This window comes from Acomys minous, assembly GCF_964271855.1.
Source record: "Acomys minous genome assembly, chromosome: 3".
In the NCBI taxonomy this organism is placed as follows: Eukaryota; Metazoa; Chordata; class Mammalia; order Rodentia; family Muridae; genus Acomys; species Acomys minous.
Genome location: NC_140485.1, coordinates 97,788,631 through 97,802,545, shown reverse-complemented (window position 1 = coordinate 97,802,545; position 13,915 = coordinate 97,788,631). Strand labels below are relative to the sequence as shown.

Sequence of the window (13,915 nt, the reverse complement as noted above, 5' to 3'; positions counted from 1 at the left end):
TCACAGCTATGACATAACAACCGAAATTTTACACTCACTGCTTTGGTTCCCCTTCTGTAATTACTATGAGCAAGAAAGATCTGCTCTGAAGGAACAGTGTGCGTGAAGGATTACAAAAGCCTGGGCTGCTCGAGACCCACGCCATTAAACTGACAGGGACATGCACCATCAGCAGGCTGACGTCACTGCTGGGTACCAGTTTCCTTGCCGAGGTGAGCTAGATGACTTATCTGTTGTGCTCTGAGGCAGTCTGACTGGAAGAGACACAGCGAGGTGGTTTGATGGTCCCTGAACACATCGCTCCCTCCAGAATGTCTGTCTGCACGCACTTGCTTTTCGGGGACTTTGTAACACCGAATCATACCTCAGTTAAGTCTGGTGGCACTTTACCTTCACTGTCGTTGACAAGTTACTGCTGCACGGCTGGAGATAGCATAGCCTCTTCTCTTTCCTCATCTCACACTTGCTGTTGTCGTTGGTCACTCGGTTAGAAATCCCCATCCCACACGTTCTGGAGCAAGGAGTCCACTTGGTTGCTTGGACGAGGCATTTTTTCTTCCAAGTAAGTGGGAGATTCCTGTAAGCTAAAATACACGGGGGAAGCACATAAGTGCGCATTAAACATTCAGTCAGGAAGTAAAAGTTGTAAGGCCATTTGCATGGAAGGATAAACACACATTCCAAGGCCTCGCTCTTTCCCCACTACCTGAATCCCCCTTCCCTTGAGGGGAGCCCGTGCTTTCCTAGAGGAGCCAGTGGTTTTCATCTTTACCCGTTTGCATCGTTCACCTTGATGGGCCTCACGGTCCAGTCAGTGTCTGTCTGTTGTTTGCTTTTGCCTCATGCCTGATGTTTCCAGGAGATACCAAAATCAACGTCGGTAGGTTTAGGGAATCCGGGACATAAGTCAGAATAGCGTGCGTTTTCTTTCCTCGAGATACAGTTTTGCTATGTAGCTCAGACAGCCCCCCCAACTCCCGACCTTCTGCCTTCCAAGCGTTAGGAATACAGGCATGAAATCACCAGGCCTGATTTTAGTTTTTACATTTCATGATTTGTTAAAAATCTAAGATAAAATCCTACTTAAGAATGAGATGATTAAAATCAGTTCTTTTCCACCTTTTAAAATCTAGTCTTAGGAAATCGTAGTCAGGATGAGCACACAGGTGTCAGTGTGGCTGTGGAGGTCACTACAGCTCTGTTCTCTCCTTTCCCCTTTATATGGAGTTTAAATTCAGGCTCCCCGGCTTGCACAACACATCTCACCAGCCTGTCTTAGAAAATCATAACAAACTGAATTAATACTGTTGTACTAAGTTAGTTTTATATACTAAATCACTGCAAATTTCTATTTCGTCCAGCTTGGCACGTCCTCTGTGGCCAGGCCCGCAGTATTCACGATAAGCTGGCCACTTAAAATCACCTATGAGGTCCTTAGGGAAGCTGTGCAGCTGTGGATGAACCCCTCCACTACCTGCTGCATAGAAGAATCCGAAAGAAAAAAGGTAATTCTCCCATCTCTATGAAAAACCATTAGGAGACGGGCGTGGTGATACACGCCTTTAATCCCAGCACTTTCAGGAGGCAGGTGGATCACTGTGAGTTGGAGGCCAGCCTGGTCTACAAAGCAAGTCTAGGACAGCCAAGGCTACACAGAGAAACCCTGTCTCAAAAAAACAAAAAAAATAAAAATAAAAACCATTAGGAGACTGGTATATACCCCAGTGACTCAGACCCTTGGTTCATATTAAGTAAACAGCGTATCACTTTGTTATCTCAGTGGATTTCTCTAAAGTTAATATTGATATTTGGGGAGTAAGGTGCCAGTTTCAGTCCGCAGTTAACATAGCACAGTTCTACATTCAGAATACCAACTTAAAGCTGAAAAAACGATTAAAAACAAAAAAGTCAACAGAAAATATCAGTCACTTTGAAGCATGTGCTGACTGATACAAGTGGCAGCACACTGCTGCCTGCACTGTAACAGTGAGGGTAGCTGAACAGCCGGAAGCGGAAACAGACCCCAGTGCAGGAAGCAGGTTAGAAGCCTGGTACACATCGGCAACAAATACAAGCTTAGATTATCACATTACTAATAACCCTGATTGCAGTTAAAGCAAGGAATTTGCTCAACATTCAATTAGAAAGCAAAGAAATTACGGGTTTAATAAAACAAAAGTTTCGTGTTTGTGAGAACTTGGCAAAGGGCGAGGGGTTCCGCCACTATGCTTTGTCCTGACCCAGCAAAAGCTCGATTCCCACAACAGACCGTGTTAGTTACCGTCACACGTGCATCCACTTTAGAGGAATGTGTTTCCGTTGACGTTAGCTGTGAGAGTCAAGTTCCTGTGGTCATAAATGCGTTTCTGCAGTTGAGCAGAGGAAAGGACGCTCAGGCCTGCCCTTGGAGCGTGCTCGGGAGCATTTAGTGATGGCACGCTGTTAGCTGAGTCAGCACCGAGGCAACCTGGTAATCTGTTTTCTCAAATGAAGCGATGGTTCCTGAGGATTTTTTTTTTTCGAGACAGGGTCTCTCTGTGTAGCCTTGGCTGTCCTGGACTCACTTTGTAGACCAGGCTGGCCTCGAACTCACAGCGATCCGCCTGCCTCTGCCTCCGGAGTGCTGGGCTTAAAGGCGTGCGCTACCATGCCCGGCGAGGATCGTTTTTCATACTTTTAAATATCTAAACTCATTTCTCCGATAATACTTTTTACTGGCTACCAACATAATGAAGGTGAGCCTACAGGAACTCCTGTCTGGAAAACTTACCAGCAATCTTTTTTTCCCCCTGAGACAGGGTTTCTCTGCATAGCATTGACTGTCCTGGACTTTATAGACCAGGCTAGCCTCGAACTCAGAGATCCACCTGTCTCTGCCTCCCTGGGTGCTGAGATTACAGGTGTGTGCCACTGTGCCCAGCTGCAATCAGGAAGCATTCTTGACTATATACACAGGTGTCCTGCTTTTGAGAGACTGTAGCTGTTCCTAGTTTTGAAAATAATATTTTCAACCTCAAAATGTGTTAATCCTCAAAAAAAAAAAAAAGTGGTTAAATCAATTTATTTCCTCTGGTGCCATATAAAAAAACATTGAAAATTTAGGAACTGGATGGTCAAACTTCTTGCCCATAGTAGATTACAAATGAACGGTTTTTACGGTACATATAAACAGCATTTGTTCAGTTTTCCTAAGAAGGGGCAGCAATAAGCAGAGTGTAAGATTTTAGAAGTTTCCTGATCTAGTAAGTTTTAAAAAATATTTTTAAATACCAGAATATTTTATTCTCGAAACCAAAATAGAAAGTTTTCTTTTCAAACCCTTGGAATAGTCCTGCCTGAGGCAAGCACTACAGTGCTGTGCCCTCTGTAGAGCCCTAGCCAGCAGCCTGCCTGCGGAGCGTAAAGGAATCAGGAAAAGAACCCAGAAAGCCATCCATGGACACCATGTCTACTGAGGAAGCACCTGCTTTGTAGGCTGCTGCGCGCCCCTGGTGCTGCAGTCCCAGGCCACATTGCGGTGAATTGGTCTTCCTTTCTCCTTTAGCTGCAGGGCACTTGCTGCCAGCCAGCTTGGGTATGAAGAGGGGTGTGCACCCAATTGTTCCACTCGCACACAGACAGCTGAACAGTGGGTGGGGCTGAAATGCTTGGCCATTCTGATAATAGACTCTGTTGAACTCACACCCAACAGCCATAAGATCTGAGAAGAAAAAAAAAACAACAGATTGTCAAAAAAAAAGAAATAAAATCATATGCTATTATAGCTTGCTTAGTTGGCCCCACCCCCATTGTAGCTGTCTCCTTTAGGAATGTAGCTCTGAATCCCACAAGCTTCCTTTGGAGTCTCCTTCACAGAGCATCCATAGAAAGGTTTGTCATGTGGTGGCACACAGCACTCGGGAGGTCTGCAGATCTCAAGGCCAGCCTTGAGTGAGTACCAGGACAGCCAGGGCTGCACAGAGAAACCCTGTGTCAAAAAGCAAACCATGGCTTGGCAGTGAGATGGTTATAAATAAATGGTTGATGCCTGGTGAGACAAGCTGACATACATACGTATATACGGGCCAGGGTGTATCCATAGCAGGTCTGGAGGGACCAGGGTGTCACTGTAGTACAACAAGGTAACTGAAAATTGGAGGAGGCTTTGACGACCTCCAGGGACTGTTCTTCCCTTTCAGGATCAGGAGTTTATGCATTCCACCAACCCCTTAGGAATGGCTGGAGTGTTTTTAAAGAATCGTCACTGCTGTGTGATACCAGTGGGACAGAATTAGCCGTGGCTGAACGTGACGACTTAGCATGGCTTGGGCAGTCCAGGCTGGGGCTGTCCTCTGCCTTTTGTGTGCACTTGTACTTGGAATAATAAAGCTAGCTTAACAGTGTTCTTGGCGCATAACTTTACTAAACTCTACCCATTTCTGTTTAATATGTATGAAAAAGTAAACAGTATTCGGCATACAAAAGTCTTAAAGAAAATATGAAAGAAAGAAAGAAAGAAAGAAAGAAAGAAAGAAAGAAAGGAAGGAAGAAAGAAGGAAGGAAGGAAGAAAAGAAAATACTACTGTTAGACAAAGGAGTCAAGTATTGAGTTGGAGCTTTCCTTAAATAGCTGTCAGATAAACCATGGGGCTTCACACTTGGGTACCATGGAGGGATTTTCCTGAAAATAGGCCCTCCGAGACCACCAGCGGCACATGTTGGGCACAGACATACATGAAAGCTGAACAACCATACACACAAAAATAAAAACGTTAAAAAAAAAAATAGGGTCTTCCCATGTAGCCCAGGCTGACCTCCAACTCCCAACCCTGCTTCAGTCTCTTCAGTGCTAGAATTACACTGGGCGAGCTGGCCCAGTGAGCGTGGGTATTTTATGTTAGAATTAAAATTCAATGACTTGGTCTCAGATCCCATGACACAGCTCATTTCTGACTGTATCAGAAGGATGTGCGTGTGTGTCTGAAAAACATGTTACTGTAGGTCCACCCTCTTCTTTTTTTTCTTATTTTATTTTTTTAATTTTATTAATTTATTCATTTTACATCTTAATGGTTATCCCCTCCCTTGTATCCTCCCATTCCTCCCTCCCATTTTCCCCTTACTCCCCTCCCCTATGACTGTGACTGAGGGGGACCTCCTCCCCCTGTATATGCTCATAGGGTATCAAGTCTCTTCTTGGTAGCCTGCTATCCTTCCTCTGAGTGCCTCTTCTAATTATGTTATGTGTGTGGAGCAAGTTTCTCCCAGATTTCCACCAGGAAGGCAAACAGTTTGGAGGAGAAGCAGATGTGAGGATCCACAGACAGTAAGGGAAGTTTACAAAAGTGTAAAACAGCATCCTCCTCACTAAAGTTTTCTTTACTGTCAGTAATAGTCTTTTTAAAAAGAAAGTTTATTATTATTCCTATTAACTTGTAGATGTATTACATTTAAACAGACTTGAATTACAAATCCAGTAACTATCGATTGACAAAAGCTCATGTTTAGCAGAAGCTCTAGTCCTCAGTAATTTCCAAGACTGTAAGGAGATCCTCAGACTTTAGAACAGACGTGTTATGGCCGACGACGTCCTTGATTGGGATTCAGCCAAAAAGCCTGAACAGCTCAGTCAGTCATCCCAGGCCACATGGTCCCTACGCTGTTCTGCCTCCTGTGCAGCAGGCAGAGACTCCGCATAGGAACGAGTGTTCCAATGAGGCACCAGCTACAGATCAAGCTGGGCTCTGGGTTTATCCCTGGCCAAGAGTTTGACATCCTAGTTCTAGACCTTGGTTCTAGAATGGTCTCCCCACCCCTACCCGACCCCATTCTGCTGTTGAAGATTTCATGTTTTATGGGAAGCCACTACTGGAAAAACAACGCTGTAAGGGTTGATTCGTCCAGGGACCTGCAGCACTGTGTCCTCACTTGTGTTCCCAGTGACAAGTATGGGCGTGGCTCAGCAGAGAAAGCTCACTGGATGCCCTTAATGAAAATACCCAGTCAGTTTGAGAAAAGGGGTGTCCTGAATGCCAATCTTTTGGGGGAGGGGGGTTCTGTTTTCGCCTGTGGACAGCCCATAGACATGAAGCATTTCTGAGCCCCTACTGCATAGCCTACGTTGCATCTTAGTTACGTTCCCTCTTGCTGTGATAAAAGCGACTTAAGGAAGGAAGGGCTCCTTTTGGGGGGGGGGTTGGGGGGCACAAGTCAGTGGTGACAGCAAAGCCCTGGTGGCACAAGCTTGGGGCAGCCAGAAGGAAAATGAAGCTCAGTGGCACCCTTTGCAAACAGTCCAGGGCTGGAGCCTGGGAAAGGTGCAGCCTGGTTTGGTTTGGTTTGGTTTGTTTCTCTTTTCTTGGGGTGGGGGTGAGTGGGCGGGGGAGGGTGGGAGTGCTTCTTCCTACCTCAGTTAATCTAATCAAAATGATCCCTCACTGTCATGGCCAGAGGCTTGTCCCCAATGTGGAACCTGTCAAGTTGATAGTCACCACCAACCATCACCCTCCATTAGGGATTTTAGGGTTCATAGCATTTAGTTTTATAAAAACCTCCCCAGCCACATATTTATAAAAACAGGAAGTGTGGATGCTGTAAACACATCATAAATAGCAGACAAGTTGACCCAGATGCCATGTTTTTCTTTCTTTTAAATAGGGTCTCGTGATGTACCCTTGGCTAACCTGGAACTCACCATGTAGACCAGGCTGGCCTCTAACTCCTGGAGATCTTCTGCCTCTGCCTCCCAAGTGCTGGGGTTAAAGGTGTGCCCCACGGCGCCCGCCTCAGATCCCACATTATTAACTAATATAGTGTGCAGTGCTAACGGAGCATCCGTTGTCAGACTTGAGTAGCTACGCACAAGACTAACACAAAAATGAATTCTCTTCCCAGGCTCATGAAGACTGGCTCCCGCCTGCATTTTCCTGCAGTGGCCAGACTTCTCTGCTGACGTAAGGGCTTGGATTTCCTTAGAAAGTGTGTATGTCCTGAATACTATGGCATTCTGGACTGTTGCTGGGATGCCATCCTACAGATGGCCTGGGTCAGACATGAACTGTGACCCACAGAGCCCAGGGTCAGGTTCTGGTTTTCAAATGTTCATCGATGAGTACAAGGACCCAATGGCTAATCAGATGGAAAACAAAACAGGAAGTCAATACCGTGCCTATGCCCTCAAGTTTTACATCATATGTTTTTAAAGGGGATTATTTTCCCCTTACAGGAAAGGCTGGATTCAGATTTATTTTTAATAAAATAATTAAAGTATTAACAAAAGTATTGACAAAAGCTACCATTTTGAAGTCAGTCCCTATATATATATTTTTTCCCTATAGTGTATCATGAAAAGCAACTACCTGAGCCAGGCTTAGTGGCACATGTCTATCATCTCAGCACTCAAGGCAAAGGCAGGTGGATTTCTATGAGTTCTAGGCTGGCCTGGTCTTGAGTTCCAGAAGAGCCAAGGCCATGTAGAGAGACCCTGTCTCAAAAAAAAATTTTTTTTTATTAATAAAATAAAAAGCCCAGCTACCTGAGAACTGCCAGGTAACTTTTTTTTTTTTGAAACGGTCTACATTTTATTACTGGACAAGCCACACCCCCAATTTAGATAGGACTAAGTCCCCCCGGGTTAAAAATGCTGAACTCCATCTGGTAGAATTGACTGATTCAGTATAAAGCCTCAGTCTCGCCACTCTGAATCTTTACAGTCCCAGCTTCGTTCTCCTCCAGTGTCTTCTCTTAGAGTTGTACCTGATCTTGTTACCAGTTTTCATCCGGATCCATTGAGGAATAGGCCAGTTTTGCTTTTGTTTCTTGGCCAGGAACCGCTTGATTCTGAAAGTCTTGTGAGAAGACATAGCGAAAAGCCGAGTTTGACACACAGCGCGTGATGGCGGAGGAAAGGAGAAGAGAAGGCTGCCAGGTAACTTTAATACATTAAAAATAATAGGCTTTCAAGCATGTATCTATGAACTTCATATGTTATCCAGTAAAATTGAGCTAGCCTACTGGTGCACAAAATCTAAATCCATCTTGTATTTAGCTAAACTAAATTAATCACTCTGAATTAACAGCTGGGGGGGGGGGTATCTCGATTCAGCCTTTTCCAGTGGGCCCAAAAGACACTTACATGCACACACTCCTGTCTCGTACCTAGGCTTGTCCGCCGAGTAGTCACAATACAGCCCTTTGTGGGGGTCGCAGAGGTCCGCCTCGTTACAGATGTCTCCTGGTTGCTTGGCGCAGATTTTGCAGCATCCACAGCCGTCTCTCACCAAGCTCACGCCGGGAGGACAACTGGGCTTCTGAGGAGGGCATCTGCAAGGCCAGTGGCAGACCTGTTTACGGTGGTATACTTCCACTGCTTCTCTGGGCTCTCTTCCAGGGGTCGTGTCTGGGGGCACACTGGCCTGTGCCCTGCAGCAGAGCTCCATCTGGTGATAAAGGCGACATTAGAAAAGATTCCCGAGACTACTCATAGGTCTGTAGGAGGCATGTGCCCAACAGGTAGGCGACCGTCTGATGAGTCACAGTATCAGTATTTGACACTGTCAGTCCCGACTTCACTCAGTTTCCAATCCATCAATCTCTGCTCTTCCCCTTCCACGCTGCCCCTCGGTCCCCAGTGTTGCTTTGTTTTCATCCTCCCAGTGTCTGCATTGAAGCCCCTTACTTCGCTCCCTTCCCTCTCTTTATCTCTTCCCCCAACCAGCTCCACTCTTCCGACAGAACAGGAAGTGCTTGCTTGGCTGCTCCACTTAGCTGGAGCCGACCCTCAGTTCTCCCCGAGTCATTTTCCCCCCACATTGAGCAAATGTGTTTTGTATTTTTCCAAAATACCTTGCCCTGGACTCACAGTTTTAAAAGATGTATGTATTTATTATATATACACCGTTCTTTGTGCATGTAACACCTGCACTCAGGAAGAGGGCACCAGATCTCATTATAGATGGTTGTGAGCCATCCTACGGCTGCTGGGACTTGAACTCAGGATCTTTGAAGAGAAGCCAGTGCTCTTAACCTCTGAGCCAATTCCCCAGCCCCTGGACTCACATTCTAACATCCAATCGCATTAATAAATCTTTCTGATCACATCTTTAAAACAAACCACCACCACTACCTCCTGCCTCCATATTCTCTCTCCTACCACTGCGATCCAACACACTTGCATGATTAGAAAAGCCTTGGACGGGCAGTGGTGGCGCACGCCTTTAATCCCAGCACTCGGGAGGCAGAGGCAGGCAGATCGCTGTAAGTTCGAGGCCAGCCTGGTCTGGTCTACAAAGTTAGTCCAGGACAGCCAAGGCTACACAGAGAAACCTTGTCTCGAAAAACCAAAAAAAAAAAAAAAAAAAAAAAAAAAAGCCAGAAAAGCCTTGGACAGTCATCTTTACTCAACATTCAGAGTGACGTTTGAGGTCAGTAGTGTCACTCCACACTGTCTGGCATGAGTCTCTTGTGCTTTGGTGTAAGATCCTCTCCCTTGGTTTCATTACACCTGACCATCCCAGATCTCTCATCCTGTTAGCCTATGCTGGACTGGACCCTAGAAGGCACCCGAGCTTTGTTGCTTTGATGCATGTTCATGTCTATATTTCTACCCCGGGCAGTCTCACTCACCACCTCATCTTCAGCTTTCTCCCATGCTATGCACCTGCAAAACTGAACCCCCAGCAGAGACGTCTCCCCAACCTGTAGGCTTACATTGCTCACTACACAGTGGGTACTGATTCCCAAATGTCCTGTATCAAAAAAATGGGGTTCAAACCTCATCTTTCAATCAGAGTTTGGAGTCAGAGAACTTGGAGTCATCCAAGCTCCTCTCCGCCACACCACAGTCTTTCCATGGCTCATCTTGCTTTTTTTTTTTTTTTGTCCTCATGTTCTTTGCTCTTTTTCTCATGTCACAGTTACTGATTACATCACCCCATAAAGTCCCTCCAGCGGTCCTCATATCTGCCGCTTGCAGTGCAAACTTGTGAGACATCCAGCCCTGCCCGTCCTGGCCGTGCCTAGTTCTCCACATCTCCTCTGCCCCATTCTCTCCCCCTGCATCTCCTGCTGCTCCCTGTTACGGTTTGAATTGGAAATATCAACAGTGGACTGTTTTGAAAACTTGGTCGGGTCTACACCAGAGAAAATACGCCACGGTGGAGTGCGAGCATCTTTATCCCGTTAGCCCCGCCTGCTTCCTGTCTGGCTTTCTGCTTCCTGGTCCACTGTAATGTGAGTAGCCTCTGCCGTTGCGATCTGAAATGCCCTCCCACGCTTTCTCCGCCATGAAGGGTTCTATGAAACCACGAGCCAAATGGTTTCTGTCAGGCATTTTGTCCTTAGCAAAGCAAAAGTGACTAATTCCCTTCAGGAAATGTCCATTCTCGGAAATATCCCCCTGGAACTGTTTGTTTTTCCAGTCTTGAAATATTTTTAGATTGTCTCAGGATTTTAAGGGAAACACTGGGGGAAATCTGTGAATAAAGGAGAAATAGTAGCCTGAGAAGAGGGGACTGTCAGCTATAGAAGAGAGAAGACTTAGCAGAAGCAAGAAGGAGGATTGAAGGTCCCCAGAGACAATGGTCCCCAAACTGTCCCCCCAGATTCCATATCTAGTGAAGCTATCATGAATGCAAGCAAATGGGGCTGAAGGGATGGCCCAATCGATAGCTCTTACTGGAAACACGAGGACAGGAGTTCAAAACCCCTGAGAACGCCAGGCACAATGCAGAGCATGTGTCTGTATTCCCAGCATGCCAGATGCGAGGGGCAAACAGGACAGGCCCCAGCAGCTCATAGGCCACGTGACCTAGTGTAAGCAAGAGTAAACAGAACTGTCTCAACCAAGGTAGAAGGTGAAGACCGACACCCGAAGTGACATGCACAAAGGTTTACTTAAAATTTCCAAGTAAAAACAGAGTTTTGGTTTGGGTTTTTTGTTGTTGTTGTTGGTGGTGGTGGTGGTGTTTTTTTTTTTCTAGCAGGCCCCCCCACACCAACACCCCCTCCCCAAACCCAAAGAAATTGTAATAGATTGTAATGCAAATTACAAAAAGTAAGACTCACAGAAAAAGAAAATACATTGAGAATATAAGGAATTCTATGTATTTTTCTTCTCACACATTATGTTTCAAAAGCCAAGTCTTGAGATCACAAGAATGAAACAAGAGAATGTTCTAAAAACAGATGTGAGCCTTGGGATAGATCTATGGTCTTCAATGACTTCCAAGCACCAGTGCTTGGTGAAATGACATGAGTGTACACTTGGTGTGGCTGTCTTGACAGTTCAGGTGACAAAGATATGGACTAAACATCTGGCATGGTGTTTGGCATCTGGTAGCTCTTCAATGTGGGAGACGTCATCAAACCCTTGGTTATATGTGGAAAGCTTGGTAGAGACAGAAGACTCGGTCTCCCAGGCTTGCGGGCAGCCAGGCTACATGAAACTGCAAAGCCCCAGTCTCAGTGAGAAACCCCGACTCAAAAAATAAGGTGGAGAGTTACAGACGCAAGCACTCAATGCCCTACCCTGACAGCACACACAGACGCAAGTACCCGCCCACATGTGCACACATGTGTATGTCTTATGCACACACACCAGCTGGGTCACCATTTCTCACAAGTGGACTCTGGGGACGTGACTGCGTCATGAGAATGCTGACTTTATCTACAGATCCACCCAATCGTGGATTCTCAGTTGAATGGACAAGTAGAAGGTGGTACCTTGATGTGCATCATTGGGGGTCGGGTGCCACGGCATCTTATCTCCTGCCTCTTCCTCTACTTTTTTCTCTCTGATGTGAGATAAGTTGCCTCCTCTATCACATGCTTCTGCTGCTCCCAGAGGCTGAAATGCGCCAGCCAAGAACCATGGACCAACGCCTCTGAAACTGAGACAAAAGCCTTCCCTTCTTTCTGTTGTTTTCCAGGTATTTTATCACAGTGACAAAAAAAAAAAAAAAACCACATCATCAAGGCAAAATTAAACACAAAATGATATTTTCTGCTCTAAGTACACTATCTTTTCGTGTGTGCACTTGTTTTCTAGATGGCTCGGAGGTTAAGAGCACTGACCGCTCTTCCGGAGGTTCTGAGTTCAATTCCCGCAACCACATGGTGGCTCACAACCATCTATAATGTGATCTGTTCATATCTCTCTGTGCTGGAACATTTTCTGTTTAAGAATATGTCCTGGTGAGCCGGGCGTGGTGACGCACGCCTTTAATCCCAGCACTCGGGAAGCAGAGGCTGGTGGATCTCTGTGAGTTTGAGGCCAGCCTGGTCTACAGAGTGAGTCCATCCCAGGACAGCCAGAGCTGTTACTCGGAGAAACCCTGTCTGGAAAAACAAAACAAAACAGAAAACAAACAAAAAACCGATATGTCTTGGCCCTTAGTTGACAGTACCACCTGCCTCTCCTTCGAATGTAGAACTGGGTGCACAGCTATTAAAGAAATGGATTTCAACTGCCACAGCAGGAAGACCCCATAACTGAGGTCCCCCTTAGGATCCTTTTGAAACCTTGCACCCCCAAACAGTATAACAACTTCCCTTATTGTTTAAAATATCCCTGCTGCCCAGGCCAAGATTAGCTCTCAACTCCACACCTTTCCACAGTTTCTAAATAACCAGAAAAGGACAAGGCTTTGTCTTCTGTGCCAGCAATGACTTTGACTATGTAAATAAATCAACAAGTTACTCTGCTTTAATCTTCCCATTCAAAAACACTAAGGCAAGCCGGGCAAGGTGGTGCACGCCCTTAGTCCCAGCACTTGGGAGACAGAAAGGCAGAGGCAAGCGTATTTCTGTGAGTTCCAGGCCAGCTTGGTCTACAAAGTGACTCCAGGATACCAGGGCTGTTACACAGAGAAACTCTGTCTCAAAAAACAAAAAAACAAACCAAACCAAACAAACAAAACAACAACAAATCACACACACACACACACACACACACATCAAAAACACTAAGGCAAAAAAAAAAAACCCACTAAAACAATAAATTGCTTATATTAAATTAAACTTCTTTTGGCCTGTCCTCTGAAATATTTTGACCTCCCATAGGCAGATTCACTCACAAAAAGCAAGAGAACCAAGGCTCGAGAAAAGACAAAGAAATAGTGCATTTTTAAAAGCTGAATGTTCCTTCCAAATGCTCCTTTCAAACAAGAACAGGCTTAGCAGGAGGAGAGGAATAATAATAATAATAATAATAATAATAATAATAATAATAATAATAATAATAATAATAATGAGAAGAAGGAGGAGGAGAGGAGGAGGAGGAGGAGGAGGAGGAGGAGGAGGAGGAAGAAGAAGAAGAAGAAGAAGAAGAAGAAGAAGAAGAAGAAGAAGAAGAAGAAGAAGAAGAAGAAGAAGAAGAAGAAGAAATATTACCAAAACCCATTTTAACAGGGCTCTTTGCAAACTGTGGAAAGATGAGCCCGCCCGCGCCTGTAACCCCACATGAAGAGAACTTTACGGCTGTGGTCACCAGCACTACCCGAGGGCTGAGGCTGACTTCTGTAAACAGACGTGCACACGTCGCAAGAAAGCTTCAGAGTGTACACTTCAGAGGAGGAAATATGGAGCATTTCTCACGAAGCTCCTGAGCTAAAACAGAACTTTCTGGAAAGGAAAAATGGCTCCCCGTTTCTCATTAAACAGTTACCCACACCTCTTCCCCATCTCTACCTTGCTGTTTTATTTCAGTCCAGAAAAAGTACAGCTGCGGCTTGAGAGTGAAACAAGGACCTTACCTGTGCCAGTCCAGTAAGGAGCAGAGGGCAAAAGAAAAGCCCGTGCATGATGGCCGACCCCGTGGGAGGATGGAGAGACGGGGAAACCCTGGCGTGAGCGTCCTTGCTTAGGGCACAAAGCTCCCCTGTCTCCTGCCCAGGGAACCACGTCTCCACCTCCCGGGCTTCCAACTCCCAGGCTGCAC

The 13,915-nt window shown here is 45.7% G+C and overlaps 3 protein-coding genes across 5 annotated transcripts in view; 1 reads left to right on the top strand and 2 right to left on the bottom strand.

The window, feature by feature from the left end:
• TUBE1 (tubulin epsilon 1) overlaps positions 1-2,470 on the top strand; it is a 21,537-nt gene extending 19,067 nt beyond the window's left edge. For 2 of the 3 annotated variants that reach the window (XM_084776788.1, XM_084776790.1), the window contains 2 exons: positions 1,362-1,505; positions 2,373-2,470. In XM_084776788.1, coding sequence (XP_084632914.1) covers positions 1,362-1,505; positions 2,373-2,429 — 201 coding nt within the window. In that variant the 3' untranslated portion in view covers positions 2,430-2,470. Of the gene's footprint in view, positions 1-6; positions 213-1,361; positions 1,506-2,372 lie in introns of those variants that run through there. The other variant, XR_014778209.1, reaches the window with a different exon arrangement.
• The window catches only part of CCN6 (cellular communication network factor 6), a 15,894-nt gene extending 1,979 nt beyond the window's left edge, over positions 1-13,915 (bottom strand). The window contains exons 1-4 of the mRNA XM_084776794.1: positions 13,731-13,915; positions 8,114-8,417; positions 3,464-3,700; positions 391-584 (exon numbers count right to left, since the gene is read on the bottom strand). Coding sequence (XP_084632920.1) covers positions 391-584; positions 3,464-3,700; positions 8,114-8,417; positions 13,731-13,778 — 783 coding nt within the window. The 5' untranslated portion in view covers positions 13,779-13,915. The remainder of the gene's footprint in view (positions 1-390; positions 585-3,463; positions 3,701-8,113; positions 8,418-13,730) is intronic.
• LOC311594775 (large ribosomal subunit protein eL39-like) lies at positions 7,560-7,897 on the bottom strand. Its single transcript, XM_084776793.1, has one exon. The coding sequence runs from the start codon at positions 7,839-7,841 to the stop codon at positions 7,686-7,688; it is 156 nt and encodes a 51-aa protein (XP_084632919.1). The 5' UTR covers positions 7,842-7,897; the 3' UTR covers positions 7,560-7,685.

What these genes read in the sequence shown, in the direction of transcription:
- LOC311594775 (XM_084776793.1), bottom strand. Translation starts at nt 7,841, where the DNA reads ATGTCTTCTCACAAGACTTTCAGAATCAAGCGGTTCCTGGCCAAGAAA.